The sequence below is a fragment of the Doryrhamphus excisus genome, linkage group LG4 (assembly GCF_037039965.1).
Source record: "Doryrhamphus excisus strain RoL-2023G ecotype Guam linkage group LG4, RoL_Dexc_Guam_v1.1, whole genome shotgun sequence".
Classification (NCBI taxonomy): Eukaryota; Metazoa; Chordata; class Actinopteri; order Syngnathiformes; family Syngnathidae; genus Doryrhamphus; species Doryrhamphus excisus.
In genome coordinates this window covers 16522640-16543832 of record NC_136360.1, presented here as the reverse complement: position 1 = coordinate 16543832, position 21193 = coordinate 16522640, and the positions used below count along the sequence as shown (strand labels likewise).

Below are 21193 nucleotides of genomic sequence, written 5' to 3'. Positions count from 1 at the left end.
GGTGAATCACTCTGACTATTCAATTGAGTCACCCCTGCGTCGCCGGGCGCATGTGCAGAATCTCGCACATGCGCAACATGTTCCCCCCACTCCCTGACTGTGTGATGTCACCTGAGGACTGTTATTAGCAACATGGGGACCAATCAATCCAGTCTGCTGGACGAAGCCAGGTGTAAATTCATTACAGGTAAGAACAATGTTGTACTTTTATAGTGGGGACTATGTGAATATCATAACATATTTGGAGGTTAAAAAAGGCACTTTTTTATGTGAACTTCATTCTGACGTGTGTTGTGGTGTAAAACCTGTCAGACGACTCGTCTTGGCCGCCATTCATCGACAACAAGTGTTGTGTAGACGTGTTTTAGGGTCTTCTTGTCCATTTTTTATACTTTGGGTATTATCCTGAGTAGGTGTTTTTTCTAAATTGACACAGTAAAAGTGTTTTGGACTTTTTAATGAATGTCCTGTTGGGTGTGTCCTCGGTGACGTCATGGCTTTACTTTCACCCTCAAGGTTAGCAAAGCCGAACAAATGTCATTTATTGTGTTGCATTATATTACATTGTACTGTTGTGTTGTTTTCTTACATTATGCTACTTTGTTGTTGTCTTGTACTGCTTTAATATTAAAGCAAACTAGCTGTGGCTTTTTTAAAGCTGTCATTCATTTTCTACCGCTTTTTCCTCACGAGGGGGATGCTGGAGCCTATCCCAGCTGTCTTGTGGCGAGAGGCAGGGTACACCCTGGACTGGTGGCCAGCCAATCACAGGGCACATATAGACAAACAACCATTCACACTCACATTCATACCTATGGACAATTTGGAGTTAGCCAATTAACCTAGCATGTTTTTGGAATGTGGGAGGAAACCGGAGTACCCGGAGAAAACCCACGCATGCACGGGGAGAACATGCAAACTCCACACAGAGAGCCGAGAGTGGAATTGAACCATGGTCTCCTAGCTGTGAGGTCTGCGCGCTAACCACTTGAACGCCATGCCGCCCTCAAAAAAAAATTATAAAAAAAAATATAAAAAATATTTCCTTATTTATATTTAATGTATTAATTTTAATATACATTTATGTATATTTTTTAATTAATTAAATTTTATTTTTTAGCTTAACCACTTTTTCCCAAATGTGTTTATTTAGCGATCCATGAAAAATGGCAGTCCAAACTAGTGCGCCCTCAAAAAATATATATATGTATATATTCAAAATATATAAAAAATATTTCCTTATTTGTATTTAATTTATTAATTTTAATATGCATTTATGTATATTTTTTAAATTAAAAAATATATATTTTTAGCTTAACCGCTTTTTCCCAAATGTGTTTATTAAGCGATCTGTGAAAAATGCCAGTCCAAGCTAGTGCGCCCTCAAAAAAAATATATAAAAAATATATTTAAAATATATAAAAAATATTTCCTTATTTGTATTTAATTTCTTAATTTTAATATACATTTATGTATATTTTTAAAATTAATAAAAAACATTTTTTTTTAGCTTAACCGCTTTTTTCCAAATGTGTGGATTAAGCGATCCGTGAAAAATGGCAGTCCAAACTCGTGCAGAAGCACTGCTTGCCAACAGACAAATATAGTGGGAGCCCCCAGGCCATCAGGGGGCCCACACGGCCTGAGGAATTTCAAATCACGGCACAGCAATGATTCATGTGTAAAGAGTGAGCTTGACGGCGAGCGCAGAACTCACAAAAGTAGCGTAAAAGTGCGAATTTTCCTATTTTATTTCTAATTGCAGCTGTTTATAAACAGTACAATTCAGCTAGCTAACAATGCCAGTCAATCACGATTTGTCTTACATGGGATTCACGTGAGAGCGCTTGTGTGAATAGAGCTGCTGTGGTGACCGAAAGAGGCCGGGTCATCGGAGCCTCCGTTAGCGGTCCACGCCCAAGGCTCGATCCCACAGTCAAGCACAAAGCCAAGTTGGAATGATAACTGAAGGTGTCGCTCCACAGACTGGTTAGGCCACTCCGAGATGCTAATGTGCTTCTTCTTTAGCCACTCCTTTGTTGACGTGGTTGCATGTTTTGGGTCACAGTCATGCTGGAACACCCATCCACGACTTGTCTTCATTGTTCTGACTGAGAAACCTCCCAAACTTTCAGACTGGTCTGTACGTGTCGTTTTGAGGACACTACAAGATCTCAAATGTGTCTTAGTAATGCTTTCTTTGGTAACTGTGCTCCCAACTCCCTTGACATCATTACTCAGCTCCTACTGTGTACTTCTGGGCTAGTCCCTCACCTCCCTCACAATCTGCGGAATAATGCCCAAGTCAGTACTACTTATCTTTTTTGTTTTTCTCCAGACATTTTTAAGAATGGAAAATACACAAAAGACCTATTTCTTGTCTCCGCCACAATAAAAGGCTTCGTTTTATCACGGCTAATTGGTCCCCGACCCGACTGTGATGACAGCATTTCCACGTCCTTGTTTATAAAAGGAATATTTTCATAGGTTGAGCATTGAATGCCTTTATACATTTTACATCATTTATCCATTTTATGCTAAATTTAAGCAAAATAAATGTGAATTTTGCTGAAATATGTATATTTTGTCTAATAATAATAGGTTGGATTCTACTATGAAACAGCCTGATTCATTGATTAATTCATTTTTTACCGCTTATCCTCACGAGGGTCGCAGCCGTATGCTGGAGCCTATCCCAGCTGTCTTCAGACGAGAGTACGGCTGGGTCCACCCTGGTCTGGTGGCCAGCCAATCACAGGGCACATATAGACAAACAACCATTCACACTCACATTCATACCTATGGACAATTTGGAGTGGCTAATTAACCTAGCATGTTTTTGGAATGTGTTAGTGTTCTTACAAAGAACACTAAACTCATCACACACCAACTTAACACTCAAGAGGTATAATTATGAAACCAGCTCAACCGAATCATTCATTTATTCATTCATTTTCTACTGCTTATTCTCACAAGGGTCGCAGGGGTATGCTGGAGCCTATCCCAGCTGTCTTCAGGCGAGAGTACAGCGGGGTCCACCATGGACTGGTGGCCAGCCAATCCCAGGGCACATATAGACAAACAACCATTCACACTCACATTCATACCTATGGACAATTTGGAGTCGCCAATTAACCTAGCATGCATGGGTCTCAAACTCAATTTACTTGGGGGCCACTGGAGCTCGGGTCTGGGCGAGGCTGGGCCGCATCAGGTTTTCAAAAAAAAAACAAAAAAAACGCATTTATTAAAAACAGAAAAATTAATAAACTTTGCTTTTGTTCCAATTTTCTACAATAAAAGCTCTGATAAAACATTCCACTGTTCTCAAATATCTTATTTTTTATTTTTCTACACAAAATAAGATGAAAAATAAATAAACAAATCAAGAATAAAGAAAATCAATCAATCAGTAATAAATAAATAAAATAATAATAATAATAAAATGGCAAATAATAAAAACTTAAGAAACCACATATAGTTGGTGTGTAGACAAATTATTTTTTTCAGATTAAAATGAACAAAGCATTATTAGAGCCCTGTAGACATGACAAAACACGACTATAGTCACATTTATACTCTTTTTACTTACAACATATTGCGCAACTGCAGGGTCTTGAGACACATGCTAACTCGCAAACTAGAGAGCTAGCGACCTAAACGGTAGCCTTCAAGTTATTTCCTTTTAACTTAAATAGCCAAAAACTTACCACTTCCACACGGATAGGGAGGATAACTATTGAGAGTTATTTAACCTTTAACATGAACATTAATCAAAGGTAATAATTTTTTCTGGGTACATGATACCATACAGCATCCATATCAAACCTGCGCGGGCCGCACTAACATTAAACTTTCATATCAAGGCGGGAGCCTCAAACTAGTGTCCTGCGGGCCACATTTGGCATTTGGCACATTTGAGACCCCTGTAGCATGTTTTTATGTTTTTGGAATAATCTGTTTTTGGAACAATGTGGTCTGTATCTCCCACAGAACAGGCCCAGGCTGAGCTGAAGGCCTTCAGTCCACACTACAGGAAGCAGTTCTCTGTGGCGTGGTTTTCTCAGCTGGAAAGTAACCTGGAACCGCAAAAAGAAGAAATTGTGCATCTGCTAAAACAGAGGGTATGAAATAACTCTTTCAAATGCAATTTAATGCAGACATTTTTTATTGTACTCACTTGAATACCTTTTGATAAATCTAATTAACTAATTTTTCAAAGTAGCGGCCATTTCATACCATGTTGACGGACACGGAATATTGTAAAATATTATATTCTATGGTTATACCCACCAAAACATAGTTTGTTAAAAAAACCATGGCAGCAAAGATGACAAACTGGCGGATAGTGACGAGTCAAATAGTCGGGGAAATCTTCCTGCATGATTGCACCACGTGTTGGCACGTGGCTGCGGGTTTGCAAAAATATGTAAATAAGGCAATCAGGAGACACAAATGCAAGTCGGGGAACAGACACGAAATTGGAACGGAACAGAAGCTAATGTCAAATAATATTTCTAACACATATTTCATGTTTTTCTGTCACTGTTACAATAAAGCTGCCATGAAAATGGTGGATTGTATCTTTTTCAATGAAATACACAAATGAAATACAGTGGAACCTTGGTTAGCGTCATTAATTTGTGCTGGAACCAGGTGTCCAAAGTGGGGACCATTTCCGGCCCGCCCCACTGTTTGAGAAGCTGGGCTAGATAAACATTAAGGTTACGTTTACCTTCATTGAAGTGGTGATTTCCGACAATTCTTCCCAAAGAGACAACACACAGACACCACCTTCCTGTTTTGACATGAGTTATTTCTTCAATGTCTCACCTCAGTAACCCCAGTAAAGTGCCAAATAAGGTTACAGATGCCAGCTTTTTGGCAAAGAAGGTGAAACACTACTGAAGATGGGAAAACACAGTTTTCACCGCCACCTTCCTGTTTTGACATGAGTTAGTTCTTCAATGTCTCACCTCAGTAACCCAGCAAAGTGCCAAATAAGGTTACAGATGCCAGCATTTTGACAAAAAAGTTGAAACACGACTGAAGATGGGAAAACACAGTTTTCACCATCACCTTCCTGTTTTGACATGAGTTATTAACCCAGCAAAGTGCCAAATACGTAAGGTTATAGATGCCAGCATTTTGACAAAGAAGGTGAAACACTACTGAAAATGGGTAAAACACGGTTTTCACCACCACCTTCCTGTTTTGACATGAGTTATCTCGTTGCCATTCACGTCTCCTTAAATGTACATGTATCCTTATCATTCATCATGAATATACTAACCAAGGTTCCATTGTACTTCTTTCACCGGCATGTTCTGCATGGGCAAAATGAAACGTGTCCATGATTAGCATACCTGTGCTTTGCTACCAGGAGTCTCCCGAGGGATGTGAGGTCCTGTATGAGGATAGCTTGTACTTCTTTGATGAGAGCAGAAAATGGAAGGACCGGTATGTGGTGGTGAGAGCCAACTACTGCTTGGAGTGTCACGACAGCTTAGAGGTGAGTCCATAACGTCACCACATGGAATATGATTCTATCTATCGCTTCTTTTATGTCACGTGTGTTTGTTAGACTTTTCTTAAAGGAAGTCCTCCACGTTATAAACTGCTGCCAACTGGAGGGAGTGTGGTGACCACCGAGGAGACATACATGGCGATGGTGGATGAGTGCTTCCCCGATGAGAACAGTAAGGCATCGCCATTATTGCAAATAACTTTAATTATTATGGACTGGCCCAGTAGCCAGCCCATAGACTGCTACTTGCAGTAGCATTATTATTATTCCGTATATCTTAATCTTCCCTTTTTTGCGCGCGTAATGCGGCCAAAACCGCAAGAAGGACCCCCACACATGTTACACCGCCGGAATCGTGGCGCTCGGGACTACAGCGGTATTTAGTTTTTGGAACATTTTGTGTAACCATGGCGACGCTATTAACCGAAACGTTAAAAAATGGGCCACTAGATTAGGTATACCCTTTCTATTTTTAGAACAGCACATGGCAGAGAAAAACTGAGAATTTACAGACATTTCACAGCCTTGTAGCTCAGCCATACGGCCGCGCAGAAACGTGATTGATGGCTAATTTTTTAGATAAACTTCTGAACTCTCTGTGTGGCTAAATGCTAATTGCTAGCATGTTAGCATGTTAACAATTAAGCTAATTTACTCATGTCTAAAGGCAAATACACACATGACATGATGTGGGGAGGTTATAGGACAACCTTGGCACTTTCTAAACTTGAGGCTCTCTTGCTAGGTGCTAGCATGATGACTGTTAGCATGTTAGCATTTAAGCTAATTTACTCATGTCTAAAGGCAAATACACACATGGCATGATGTTGGGAGGTTATAGGACAACCTTGGCACTTTCTAAACTAGAGGCTTTCTTGCTAGGTGCTAGTATAATGACTGTTAGCATGTTAGCGTTTAAGCTAATTTACTCATGTCTAAAGGCAAATACACACATGGCATGATGCAGGAAGGTTATAGGACAACCTCGGCAGTTTCTGAACTTGAAGCCCTCTTGCTAGGTGCTAGCATGGTAGCCGTTAGCGTGTTAGCATTTAAGCTAATTTACTCATGTCTAAAGGATAATACACACATGGCATGGTGTAGGGAGGTTATAGGACAACCTTGGCACTTTCTAACCTCGAGGCTCTCTTGCTAGGAGCTAGCATGACTGTTAGCATGTTAGCATTTAAGCTAATTTACTCATGTCTAAAGCCAAATGCACACATTGTATGATGTAGGGAGGTTATAGGACAACCATGGTACGTTCTAAACTTGAGGCCCTCTTGCTAGGTGCTAGCATGATGACTGTTAGCATGTTAGCATTTAAGCTAAATTACTCATGTTTAAAGGCAAATACACCCATGGCATGATGCAGGGAGGTTATAGGACAACCATGGCACTTTCTAAACTTGGGAATTTCTTGCTAGGTGCTAGCATGTTAGCCGTTAGCATGTCAGCATTTTAGCTAATTTACTCATGTCTAAAGGCAAATACACACATGGCATGATGTAGGGAGGTTATAGGACAACCTTGGCACTTTCCAAACTTGAGGCCCTCTTGCTAGGTGCTAGCATGACGACTGTTAGCATGTTAGCATTTAAGCTAATTTACTCATGTTTAAAGGCAAATACACCCATGGCATGATGCAGGGAGGTTATAGGACAACCTTGGCACTTTCTAAAGTTGAGGCTCTCTTGCTAGGTGCTAGCATGGTAGCCGTTAGCATGTTAGCATTTAAGCTAATTTACTCATGTCTAAAGGCATATACACACATGGCATGATGTAGGGAGGTTATAGGACAACCTTGGCACTTTCTAAAGTTGAGGCTCTCTTGCTAGGTGCTAGCATGATGACTGTTCCCATGTTAGCATTTAAGCTAATTTACTCACGTTTAAAGGCAAATACACACATGGCATGATGTAGGGAGGTTATAGGACAACCTTGGCACTTTCTAAACTTGAGGCTCTCTTGCTAGGTGCTAGCATGGTAGCCGTTAGCATGTTAACATTTAAGCTAATTTACTCATGTATAAAAGGCAAATACACACATGGCATGATGTAGGGAGGTTATAGGACAACCTTGGCACTTTCCAAACTTGAGGCTCTCTTGCTAGGTGCTAGCATGACGACTGTTAGCATGTTAGCATTTAAGCTAATTTACTCACATTTAAAGGCAAATACACACATGGCATGATGTAGGGAGGTTATAGGACAACCTTGGCAGTTTCTAAACTTGAGGCCCTCTTGCTAGGTGCTAGCATGATGACTGTTAGCATGTTAACATTTAAGCTTATTTACTCATGTCTAAAGGCAAATACACCCATGGCATGATGCAGGGAGGTTATAGGACAACCTTGGCACTTTCTAAAGTTGAGGCTCTCTTGCTAGGTGCTAGCATGGTACCTGTTAGCATGTTAGCATTTAAGCTAATTTACTCATGTCTAAAGGCAAATACACACATGGCATGATGTCGGGAGGTTATAGGACAACCTTGGCACTTTCTAAAGTTGAAGCTCTCTTGCTAGGTTCTAGCATGATGATTGTTAGCATGTTAGCATTTACGCTAATTTACTCACATTTAAAGGCAAATACACACATGGCATGATGTAGGGAGGTTATAGGACAACCTTGGCACTTTCTAAACTTGAGGCTCTCTTGCTAGGTGCTAGCAAAATGATTGTTAGTATGTTAGCATTTCAGCTAATTTACTCACATTTAAAGGCAAAAACACACATGACATGATGTAGGGAGGTTATAGGACAACCTTGGCACTTTCTAAACTTGAGGCTGACTTGCTAGGTGCTAGCCTGATGACTGTTAGCATGTTAGCATTTAAGCTAATTTACTCATGTGTAAAGGCAAATACACACATGGCATGATGCAGGAAGGTTATAGGACAACCATGGCAGTTTCTGAACTTGAGGGCCTCTTGCTAGGTGCTAGCATGGTAGCCGTTAGCATGTTAGCATTTAAGCTAATTTACTTATGTCTAAAGGCAAATACACACATGGCATGATGTAGGGAGGTTATAGGACAACCTTGGTACTTTGTAAACTTGAGGCCCTCTTGCTAGGTGCGAGCATGCTAATTGCTAGCATGTTAGCATTCATGCTATTTACTCATGTTTAAAGGCAAATACACACATGGCATAATGCAGGGAGGTTATAGGACAACCTTGGCACTTTCTAAACTTGAGGCTCTCTTGCTAGGTGCTAGCATGGTAGCCATTAGCATGTTAGCATTTAAGCTAATTTACTCATGTCTAAAGGCAAATACACACATGGCATGATGTAGGGAGGTTATAGGACAACCTTGGCACTTTCTAAACTTGGGACTCTCTTGCTAGGTGCTAGCATGGTACCCGTTAGCATGATAGCATTTAAGCTAATTTACTCATGTCTAAAGGCAAATACACACATGGCATGATGTAGGGAGGTTATAGGACAACCTTGGCACTTTTTCAACTTGATGCTCTCTTGCTAGGTGCTAGCATGATGGCTGTTAGCATGTTAGCATTTAAGCTAATTTACTCACGTTTAAAGGCAAATACACATATGGCATGATGTAGGGAGGTTATAGGACAACCTTGGCAGTTTCTAAACTTGAGGCCCTCTTGCTAGGTGCTAGCATGGTAGCCGTTAGCATGTTAGCATTTAAGCTAATTTACTCATGTATAAAGGCAAATACACACATGGCATGATGTAGGGAGGTTATAGGACAACCATGGCAGTTTCTGAACTTGAGGCCCTCTTGCTAGGTGCTAGCATGATGACTGTTAGCATGTTAGCATTTAAGCTAGTTTACTCATGTTTAAAGGCAAATACACCCATGGCATGATGCAGGGAGGTTATAGGACAACCTTGGCACTTTCTAAAGTTGACGCTCTCTTGCTAGGTGCTAGCATGGTACCCGTTAGCATGTTAGCATTTTACCTAATTTACTTAAGTTTAAAGACAAATACACACTTGGCATGATGCGGTGACACTATGGGACTGCATCAACCTTTTCCGTACTTGAGGCTTTCTTGCTAGGTGCTACCGCGGTAGCCGTTGGCACACCGGGCCCGAGGTTCACAGCACAGGTGGCCAGTCCATCAAAATTTCCGCGGGAATTTTCTAGTTGTATTTAGCCCTGAAGCTTGCCTTGGAGGCTTTCTTTCTTGTGACTTTCAACCAAGTCATATTTTCTTCTGGGATCAAATGTTTACTCTGCAAAAATCTGAAATTAACCTTTTGAATGTTTCATCATGAACTTAACAATAGAATAGAATATCTTTATTGTCATTGTTATGATACAATGAGGGCGGCACGGCGGTCTAGTGGTTAGCACACAGACCTCACAGCTAGGAGACCAGGGTTCAATTCCACCCTCGGCCATCTCTGTGTGGAGTTTGCATGTTCTCCCCGTGCATGTGTGGGTTTTCTCCGGGTACTCCGGTTTCCTCCCACATTCCAAAAACATGCTAGGTTAATTAGCGACTCCCAAATTGTCCATAGGTATGAATGTGAATGTGAATGGTTGTTTGTCTATATGTGCCCTGTGATTGGCTGGCTACCAGTCCAGGGTGTACCCCGCCTCTCGCCCAAAGACAGCTGGGATAGGCTCCAGCACCCCACCTCTCACCCTAAGACGGCTGGGATAGGCTCCAGCACCCCCGCCTCTCGCCCAAAGACGGCTAGGATAGGCTCCAGCACCCCCGCCTCTCACCCAAAGACAGCTGGGATAGGCCCCAGCACCCCCACCTCTCGCCCAAAGACAGCTGGGATAGGCTCCGGCACCCCCGCCTCTCGCCCAAAGACAGCTGGGATAGGCCCTGGCACCCCCGCCTCTCGCCTGAAGACAGCTGGGATAGGCTCCAGCACTCCCTCGTGCGACCCTTGTGAGGAAAAGCGGTAGAAAATGAATGAATGATACAACGAAATGAAAGTGCAAACCAATCAGTGCATGATTGACAACCATACATAAAAGCTCTAAAAAAAGAGCCTAAAAACGTATAAAAGCCTAAATAAACATAAATAATAATAATAATAATAATAAACATAAATAGGTGACACTAACATCCATTCATATTGCATTCATACAATCCATTCAAGCCTACTTTCACACATGTTGCACAGACCCTAGGTTACCTCATAGCATGGGAGCTATTTTGGCTATTATTGAGTTTTGTTATTCCTGTGGGGGTAGAAGCTGTTTTTGATTTCATTGATCTGTACCATCTCCCTGAAGGTAGCAGTTCAAAAAGGTGGTGTCCAGGGTGTGATTGAGACAGCGAGAACTGTGGGAAAAACCTTATATTTTGATGTTCTACTGATTATTATCACACAATTCTGCTATTTACTTTTTGTGACTTTTTGTGGTTCCTCTTTTATGTTTGTTTCAGATTTGAAGGAAGAGTTTTCCCCTCCTATGTCTGGTATGCCCGGACAGTTTCCGGTCTACCTTCACCTGCCCTACAGGAGGGACTCTTACTTTTGCTTCAACCAGCAGGGCAGACAAATGAAGTTCATAACCATCCTGTCGGACTGCATCAGACACCAGAACCAAGGTAGGACTCATATTTCATAAGTCTGAAGCAGGTTGAAACCTTCCACATGTTGGCAATCAAATGATGGAGCCAGTAGTGACTTCTCGTGTTCTACTGTAGACTGCTGAGCTGCACATGACGAGCACAATCTATACTGAAATCCTCAAGTTATTGTTACAACTCTCAAAATGGGAAAACTACCAATACCTAATTTCCTCATAGTCCAAAAAAGTCCTCCATTATTCAACTCTACTGCCAAGAACACAGCGAGGTCTGCTGCAATAACACAAACACTGTATAAAAGAAGGTTAAAAATTCATGTTGACACGTAACACCCCCCGTGGAAAAACAGAGCAGCGAGACGATGAAGGACACCTGCAGGAATGTTTTCATGCAGGCCGGCTTGGTGTGACAACACGGATAGACGTGATGCAAGCACTTTCTGATCTGCTCCATTCTTAGTACGTGTGGGCTGCAACAATACATGATTGATTTATCCCTGCAACTTACTCAGTAGCAGCCATCTGGGACCATTTTCATTGATTTCTCAAGGCCCACAGATTATTGTGTTCATACTGGAAGAGAGATTAGACAGAAAAAAACACTTCTTTCTACCATTCCTGGTATTTTAGTCATCAGCAGTAGAACGTTGGTAAGTTTCTCAACAGAAACAAAAATATAAATTTCAAGCATAACTTTCACTTTGACGCAAATTTAGCCAAAATTTCCAACATAAAAATAACTAGGGATGTCCGATGTTGGATTTTTCGCTGAAAACTGATATGTCGATATTGTCCAACTCTCAATTCCTGATACCGATATGTTTAACATGACGTATCTCCTGTGGTGGAAGTGAACTCATCTATGTTGTATGCAGCATTTTTAAATATCGATTTTTGAATAATATCGTGAAAAAAAATCTCATACAGATATAGATCGATATACCGTATTTTCTGGAGTATAAGTCGCTCCAGAGTATAAGTGGCATTTTTTGCGGGTAATTTATTTTCCGAACTACTTGACCAAAACTGACTCTTTGTGAACCTGTAATGTCAAACCAGGTGATGATGGAAACCAGTTACCCATTTCCTGTCTTCCAGATTTCCTGAAGAAGAAGACGTGTGAGGTTCAGGCCTTCCTCAAGGCCATTCAGCTCTACAGACAGGACCAAGACAAATATGAAGCCTGGGATATGCTGATTGGCAGCGATTGCAGGGTGAGACCCAAATCCTCCTCCGACACGGTCATTCATGTTGTATGACGGCGTTCAAAACCCTGGGGTTGTCTAGCTTTGGTTTGGTTTGTATAAACTGGTCATGGTGTCGGTTCGGTCCGTACAACCCGGTCATGGTGTCGTTTTGGTCTGTACAAACCGGTCATGGTGTCGGTTTGGTCCGTACAAACCGGTCATGGTGTCGGTTTGGTTCGTACAAACCGGTCATGGTGTCTGTTTGGTCCGTACAAACCGGTCATGGTGTCGGTTTGGTTCGTACAAAAACTGGCCATGATGTCGGTTTGGTTCGTACAAAAACTGGTCATGATGTCGGTTTGGTCCGTTCAAACCAGTCATGATGTCGGTTTGGTTCGTACAAACCGGTCATGATGTCGGTTTGGTGCGTACAAACTGGTCATGATGTCGGTTGGTCCGTTCAAATCGGTCATGATGTCGGTTTGGTCCGTACAAACCGGTCATGATGTCGGTTTGGTCCGTACAAACCGGTCATGATGTCGGTTTGGTTCGTACAAACTGGTCATGATGTCGGTTTGGTCCGTACAAACCGGTCAACAAACACCGCGGATGCCTGCCACCATGTTAAGTAAACACTGAGAATGAAACCAAAGCATGAACTGAAAAATAGTGCCCACCAGACTCAGCAACGTTTATTGAGTAAAGTATCTCGCAGAAGAGAAAAGGACCCTTTTTCTTATATTTGTGGACAAGGCTAAAACGTTTACCTAGCTACTGCATGTTAGTGTCCCGAGATGCCCACAACCACCGCTGTTGGACACTCTAACATAAACATAAACACAAATCTAACATCCAGGTCAGGAGGTTATGCAAAGCTCATCTCTTGTTCCACCCAGCTTTGCAGCCTGTTGAGAACCAGAAAAACCGTCTTCTTCTCAGCACCGACTGAGAAGTCAATACCACGGGGGCAGACGGTTGGGAAAACAATGGACCTCAGACATTCCCCAATGTCACCATATGAATCACATCTTCATATTCATATGTGTTTGTCCAACTAGCGTAGACCATGTGGACACCTCCTACAATCCAAGTACTACAGTACTACAAAATGAAGCAGATGTTTGCAGGAAAACAGCAGAAGTCGCTAAAAGAAGGTTTTGTCCACCTCAGGATAGATGGCCACAACATCAGGACACTGCTATTGTTTTCCCACCAGTAGGATGGCGGTGTTGTGTTCCATGCTGAAAGCAGATCCTGCACCAAGTGCAACTTAGATAAAATCATGGCGTGTATCATAGTTTTTACTCCACTTACTTACTGTTCTTCTTTGGTTCCTCAGTAACTACTCCAAATGTATGTGCCTTAGTCATTTGTTCATCATTAGTTCTTCATTATAGGTCCTCATTAACCACTCTAAATGTGTGCCTTAGTAATTTGTTCGTTATTAGTTCCTCAGTAACTACTCTAAATGTATGTGCCTCAGTCATTCGTTCTTAATTAGTTCCTCAGTAACTACTCAAAATATATGTGCCTCAGTCATTAGTTCTTCATTAGTTCCTCAGTAATTACTCTAAATGTATGTGCCTTAGTTATTTGTTCGTTATTAGTTCCTCAGGAACTACTCAAAATATATGTGCCTCAGTCATTAGTTCTTCATTAGTTCCTCAGTAACTACTCTAAATGTATGTGCCTTAGTTATTAGTTCTTCATTAGTTCCTCAGTAACTACTCTAAATGTATGTGCCTTAGTTATTAGTTCTTCGTTCGTTCCTCAGTAACTACTCTAAATGTGTGCCTAGGTCATTAGTTCATTATTACTTCCTCAGTCACTACCCTTCATTGGCTCCTTAGTAACTACACTAAATGTGTGCCTTTGTCATTAGTTCTTTATTAGTTCCTTAGTAACTACTCTAAACGTATGTGCCTTAGTCATTAGTTCGTCATTAGTTCTTCATTAGGTCCTCATTAACCACTCTAAATGTTTGTAAATTTATATGCCTAACTTCCTCAGTAACTACTCTACTTATTAGTTTATCATTATTTCTTTATTAGTTCCTCAGTAACTACTGTAAATGTATATACCCAACTTCCTCAGTAACTACTCTAATTATTAGTTTGTTGTTATTTCTTCATTAGTTCCTCAGTAACTACTGTATTTTCGTGTAAAGTGAGACCAAAATGTCAAGCAGGACTGAAGAAATATTTTCCAAAATGCCCATTTCCCCTCCCTGAATGTAAAATGAAAGAATTCTGAATGAACATTTAAAACCCTGTTGAGTTCTATAGTTGTATATAGTGTATATTTAGATATTTGGATATACGTATGGTCAGGCTAGCTAGCAGGTGGGTGCTTTACGATGCTAATCTGGTTGGCAGGTGCTGGCCAACCTGGTGATGGAGCAGTTGTTGCCGTCTCTGCAGAAAGAAATGCTTCCACACCTCAAAGCCAAGAAGACGGAAAAGAAGAGAGTTTGGTTTGCGGTGAGTCACGTTGCTGTCGGGCGCTGCTTATCGTGGGACCGCCTTGCTTCTTGGTCATTGCTTACATTGGTAGCCATTTTTACCATAGCCAATCATGTCAATCCAAGGTATCCATTCCAAGATCTACCACGCTGACGCCATCTTTGTACTTGGCGATGCGTTCTTTCTCCACTTCAATAGTCTTTTTTGACTTCTTTATCAAATCAATGGCACTCTCAGCTCTCCTTGGCCCCATGGCGGGTTATTTAACACTCAATAGCAAATGCAGAGGTGCTTAGTGCAAGGCTAACAGACTAGTTTATTCCATGATACGATACGGTACAATACCTGAGACAGCGTACCAAAAGCAAGGCCAAATTCTTTCCGAAAGTGAATCATGCGATGACGAAGGCGTTAGGAAAGCCAGGCTTGACCGCCAGTACGATTCCTTTGTGTACACAGACGGTGGAGGCGGCGTACATCCTGGTTCAAGAGCATCTCCTGGGTGGACTCTCTGCATTGAAGGACGAATGCCGAAAATCAATGGAGAAACAGGAAGTACTCATCCACTCAGACATGGACCACATCGTCAACGCCAGGCAGCAGCTGGAGGAACAAGTCAGAGGTGAAGGTCTTTGCTTTTCCTTGAATGGAGTAGACTGGATTATTTCTTTGGGATCAGTGAACCCGACGTGGGCATGGAAGCGGTACGACGGCATTCCAGCTACGCACTTTCCTCCTTTAGCTCTCTTTTCGGGCTTTTTGTACAATATTGGGAATGTTGATCAGTCCGTGGGTTGGAGTGGCTAAAGAAAGCACCCTGCCAAACAACCCGCCATGGGGCCAAAGAGAGTTGAGAGTGCTGTTGAATTGATAGAGAAGGTGAGAATTCAAGAAAGAAGTCATCGCAAAGTATGATCTTAGCTTCCCAACCTTCCACCGCCGCAGGATATGTCATTTATCCATTTAATTCCCATTTACATTGTTCTTCAACCGGAATGCCACAATCAAAAGCTGCGTTGAAGGAATGATGTAATGGTCTTACAAGCGTTTTCCTCCTGCAGCTAAAGTGTCGGTGCCAGCGGAGAAGGTGTGTGCCGAGAGCATCCAGCCGCACCTCGGATCCGTCCTGGAGGAGCTCATGGAGCCCATCAGCTCTGGTTTCCTGGAGGCACGTCAGCGTATCGAGAGCTTGATGGAAGCCGTCTGCCAGGATGTTCAGCAATGCAAAGACGATCAGCAGCTCAAACAGGTTGGGGCCAATTCCACCTCATTCCCATGAAGAACCAGGGAATTCGGGATTGTCGGCTTGCTCGTACGTCCTCTCTGTGGCCGTGTTTGCAGACCCAAATGCAGGCGTGCAAATCCGGCGTTTATATGACTTTTCCCAATCCTCTCCATCAGACTCTGGCCCTCATGGCACGGCCCGAACTACAATATTGCTACCAAAAGATTGCTTCCCTGCAGAGAAAGAAGCTGTTTGGGTTCTCCAACATGGCGGGGGTCATCCACAGCACTCAGATTGACCTGCAGCAGGTACGCTTCTCTTGGGATGGAATGTTTCCCTCTCTGCTATTAACACCGGGCGGGGGGGGTATTCCATCCTAAATTGGGAAAAATATTCCACCATAACAGGAAAAATACTGCATTGAGCGGAAAACATAGCATCCTAACAAGAAACATATTCCATTCCTAAGTGCTAGGAAAAATATTCCATCCTAAATTGGGAAGAATATTCCATCATAACAGGAAAAATACTGCATCGAGTGCAAAACATAGCATTCTAACAAGAAATATATTCCATTCCTAAGTGCTTGGAAAAATATTCCATCCTAACAGTTGGTAAAAGTATTCCTTCCTACTCTGTTTGAAGTAAACTAAAGCAGTTTCGGATAAGTAATACATTGACATTGCATGGGATCCTGTTCCACTTTGTTTGTCTTCTGCTCCAGTTGGTCGAGAATGCCGCCTACACGTTTGAGCTGCTGGTCTACAAGATCATCCAGGACCACCCCGACGATGTGGCCTCTCTGGTAGAAAAGGCCAAACACAGAGTGCTCAAGGTGGAAATCTAACGTATTGCACGCAGTATTTGCTGTATGTACTGTATGTGTACTATATACGCCCTATATACCCTTGATATAGTAAGATAAAGTACAGTTAAAACGGTTCATGTTAGCCTGTCATCCATTTGATGTCCTGTTGCCATGGACACAATCTTGCAGTCACCGTGTTGACTGTTGATCTGCTCAGGACTGAAAGGAGTCAAATAGGTGACTCTGTGATTATAGCTGATATCTGATAGGTGACTCTGTGATTATAGCTGATATCTGATAGGTGACTCCGTAATTATAGCTGATAGGTTATAGGTTACTCCGTGATTATAGCTGATTGGTGATTCCATGATGACAGCTGATAGGTCAAATGTTGTTGCCATGTGTCCACAGCAATACGACTACGACAGCAGCACCGTCAGGAAGACCAACTTCCAAGACGCTCTAGTGTCCATCACGTTGCCTTTCATAAAGAAGAGGCTGGCCCCCACCTGCAAGGCTGTGAGACACACACACACACACACACTGACCTCCTCTTCTCTTCACACCAAATAGGATTTACCATTCAAGTTTTTCAATGTAAACCCAGAAAAATTATTTTTTTATACGAAGACATATTCCTGAAAATAAAAAGATGTTTGCTGTTATCAGATATTATCTTTATACATGTATTTATGATAGAATAACATTATTACAGTTGTAAAATACTTATTTTCTTATAAAAAATACATTTATGCCATCCTCACTGGGAAAATAAATGTACAAAATATACAAAAATATAAACAGTATACAAAACAGAAGAATCTTTAATATTCAAAATATACAAAATACATATTTAATAAATATACGTATATATAAACAGTATGCAAAACATAGACAAATATTTAATAATATTCAAAATATACAAAATATATATGTAATAAATATACCAAATATATATATATATATAAACCGTATGCATAACATGGAAAAATCTTTAATAATATTCAAAATATACAAAATACATATGTAATAAATATACAAAAATATATATGCAAAATAAATAAATCTCTAATAATAAATATGCAAAATATACACAATAAAGACACAGTAAAGAATAATGTAATAATATATCATAAATCTACAAAATAAATAAGGAGCATATAATAATATGTAATATGTATATAATAATATGTAGGAAATATAGAAAATAAAGAAGCGCCATGTTGTCCATGTAGGAACTGGAGGGCGTTGGCGAGTCCGTAGACGTAGACTACGCCAGCTTCATCCATGTGGACAACGTTTATGAGGACGTCCTCCTCCAAACCCTGGACAAGGAAGTGACCAAAGGTACCACAAATCAGAGCTGGGTCTTCGCTGGTGTACTCGTGGTGCGCCCGGCGTACTTCTGGTGCGCCCGGCGTACTTCTGGTGCGCCCGGCGTACATCTGGTGCGCCCGGCGTACATCTGGTGCGCCCGGCGTACTTCTGGTGCGCCCGGCGTACTTCTGGTGCGCCCGGCATACTTGTGGCGCGCCTGGGCATACTTGTGGCGCACCTGGGCATACTTGTGGTGCGCATGAGCGTACTTGTGGTGCGCCTGGGTGTACTCATGGTGCGCCTGGTGTACTCGTGGTGCACCTGGGTGTACTCGTGGTGCGCCTGGTGTACTTGTGGTGCGCCCAGCGTACTCGTGGTGCTTCCAGTCCGTGTGCCACACTGACAAGGATGGCCTCAGCCTCAAAGAACTAAGTGGAATTGTTTTTGCAGTGGTAAAAGAGGCGGCGAGTCTAAGGAGGTACAACTTGTTCATGGACGTCAGAGACCAGGGGGGGCGCTCCAGCCCGTCTTCCTCCTCCGTCTCTACGCCCCAAAGCCCCGCCAAGCTAGTACTTCCCCTTGCTACGAGCGTCCGTGAGCCTCAGCCCCACGCTTCGTCTTCCATCCTGAACATCCCAGGCGGTGAGGACATCGGGGACATGTTAACCGGGGACCTACGGCCACGCCCACACCACGTGAGCATCAGCGTCGCCGCTGGAGACCTGCAGGTCCACGACAGCAGCCATGAGCTCTTCACGACAGAAGCTCCAATCGTGACACGGGAAGCGGCGGAAGAAGAGATGTCCGCTCAGACACGTGAAGATGCCGGAAGACCGCAGACCCTCGGCCATCGTCAACCCGGAACCGCTTCACCGGGCGTCCGGGCTGCAGTGCCCTCTGCTGGTCAAACATACGGATGCATTTTCCACACAGAGGAGATGGCTGAAGCTGTGGTAGCTCCTGGATTGGCTCAGACCGTTGACCTTCATCAATCAGCTGAAGATGCTAAATCAAAGCACTTGGTTGAGGCTCTCGTATCGGCTGAATCTACTGGAGGTGTTGAAGCTGCTGAAAGCACTGAAGCTTATGTATCGCTTGAGGATCTTGTCTTGGCTGAAGCTCCTGATTCAGCTGACTCTCCTGAAACTGCCAAATCAGCTGAATTGGCTGAAGCTGCTGAATCAGCTGAAACTCCTGGATCGGTTGAAGCTCCTGAAACTGCTGAAACTGCCAAATCAGCTGAAGGTGTTGAAACTTCTGAATCGGTTGAAACTTCAGTAGCAACTGAAGCTACTGAAATTGCTAAATTGGCTGAAGCTCCTGTATCGGTTGAAGCTCCTGAAACTGCCAAATCAGCTGAAGGTGCCAAAGCTCCTGAATCGGCAGTAGCTGCCGTATCGACTGAAACTTCTGTATCAGCTGACTCCGTCGAATCGGTTGAAAGGGCTCAATCAGCTGAAGCTCCTGAAACTGCTGAAACTGTCCAATCAGCTGAAGGCACTAAAGCTCCTGTATTGGCCAAAACTTCTGAATCGGTTGAAGCTTCTGCGTCGGCTGAAGCTACTGAAGTTGCTAAATTGGCTGAAGCTGCCAAATCAGCTGAAGCTCCTGTATCGGTTGAAGCTCCTGAAACTGCTGAAACTGTCCAATCGGCTGAAGGCGCTAAAGCTCCTGTATTTCCCAAAACTTCTGAATCGGTTGAAGCTTCTGTGTCGGCTGAAGCTGCTAAATCAGCCGAAGCTCCTGTATCGGTTGAAGCTCCTGAAACTGCTGAAACTGTCCAATCAGCTGAAGGTGTTAAAGCTCCTGTATTGCCCAAAACTTCTGAATCGGTTGAAGCTTCTGAAGTTGCTAAATTGGCTGAAGCTGCTAAATCAGCCCAAGCTCCTGTATCGGTTGAAGCTCCTGAAACTGCCAAATCAACTGAAGCTGCTAAAGCTCCTGAATCGGCAGTGGCTCCCGTATTGGCTAAAACACCTGAATTGGTTGAAAGTGCCAAATCAGCAGAAGGTGCTAAAGCTCCTGTATTGGCTAAAACTTCTGAATCGGTTGAAGCTCCTGAAACTGCCAAATCAGCTGAAGCTGCTAAAGCTGTTGAATCGGCAGTAGCTCCCGTATCGACTAAAACACCTGAATCGGTTGAATCGGTTGAAAGTGCCAAATCAGCGGAAGGCGCTAAAGCTCCTGTATTGGCCCAAACTTCTGCATCGGTTGAAGCTCCTGAAACTGCTGAAACTGTCCAATCAGCTGAAGGCGCTAAAGCTCCTGGATTGGCCAAAACTTCTGAATCGGTTGAAGCTCCTAAAACTGTCCAATCAGCTGAAGGTCTTAAAGCTCCTGTATTGGCCAAAACCTCTGAATCGGTTGAAGCTTCTGCATCGGCTGAAGCTACTGAAATTGCTAAATTGGCTGAAGCTGCCAAATCAGCTGAAGCTCCTGTATCGGTAGAAGCTCCTGAATCAGCCGACTCTGCTGAAACTGCCAAATCCGCTAACGATGCTAAAGCTGCTGAATGGCCCGAAGCTCCTCTACCAGCTAAAACTCCAGAATCAGTTGAAGCTCCTACATCTACTGAAGCTGCTAAATCAGCTGAAGGTGCTAAAGCTCCTCAATAGACCAAAGCTGCTCTCAGCCAGGAGGACAGGACAGGAGATCAGGGAGATCAGGGAGATCCATCACCTAGTAGTGGAAGTGGTTAAGGGGGCAGAGCTCGTGAAGCAGCGACACCTTTTGGTCAGAACAAGAAGCGTTACTGACTTAACTTTATTTCTTTGTCAATGTTACGGCAGGATACTTCATGCTAGTGTGATGCTAATGTCCACTTTGCTGCTACAAAAATAACCACTTCCCCACAAAAGGCTTTTTTCTATTGTATCCCTTAAGATGAATAAAAGGAGGATTTAAACACACCATCACGGGTTAGAGGTTACTGCATCAGAGTACTCCCACAGTCATGTTAGTTGATTTGTAGAGTTTTATTGGTTCAATACGGGTTGTTGGTATGTACAGTACGTGTCCTGTTAGTGATTGAAAACCAGTTGAGGGTAGACCCCGCCCCTCGCTAGCTGTCAATCTAACAGGATATGTGATGGAAAAAATGGACACATCAGAGAGTCAATCTGATTCTGCATACTCATAA

The 21193-nt window shown here is 42.7% G+C and overlaps 1 protein-coding gene across 1 annotated transcript; it reads left to right on the top strand.

Moving 5' to 3' along the window:
* Positions 1 to 56: 56 nt before the first annotated feature.
* On the top strand, positions 57 to 20964 carry LOC131129650 (uncharacterized). The gene is made up of 14 exons (XM_058073399.2): positions 57 to 187; positions 3994 to 4124; positions 5384 to 5512; positions 5585 to 5699; positions 10910 to 11074; positions 12154 to 12269; positions 14618 to 14722; positions 15164 to 15326; positions 15766 to 15953; positions 16106 to 16237; positions 16654 to 16764; positions 17149 to 17256; positions 17973 to 18084; positions 18505 to 20964. The coding sequence occupies exons 1-14, from the start codon at positions 133 to 135 to the stop codon at positions 20667 to 20669; spliced, it is 3795 nt and encodes a 1264-aa protein (XP_057929382.2). The 5' UTR covers positions 57 to 132; the 3' UTR covers positions 20670 to 20964.
* Positions 20965 to 21193: the final 229 nt, after the last annotated feature.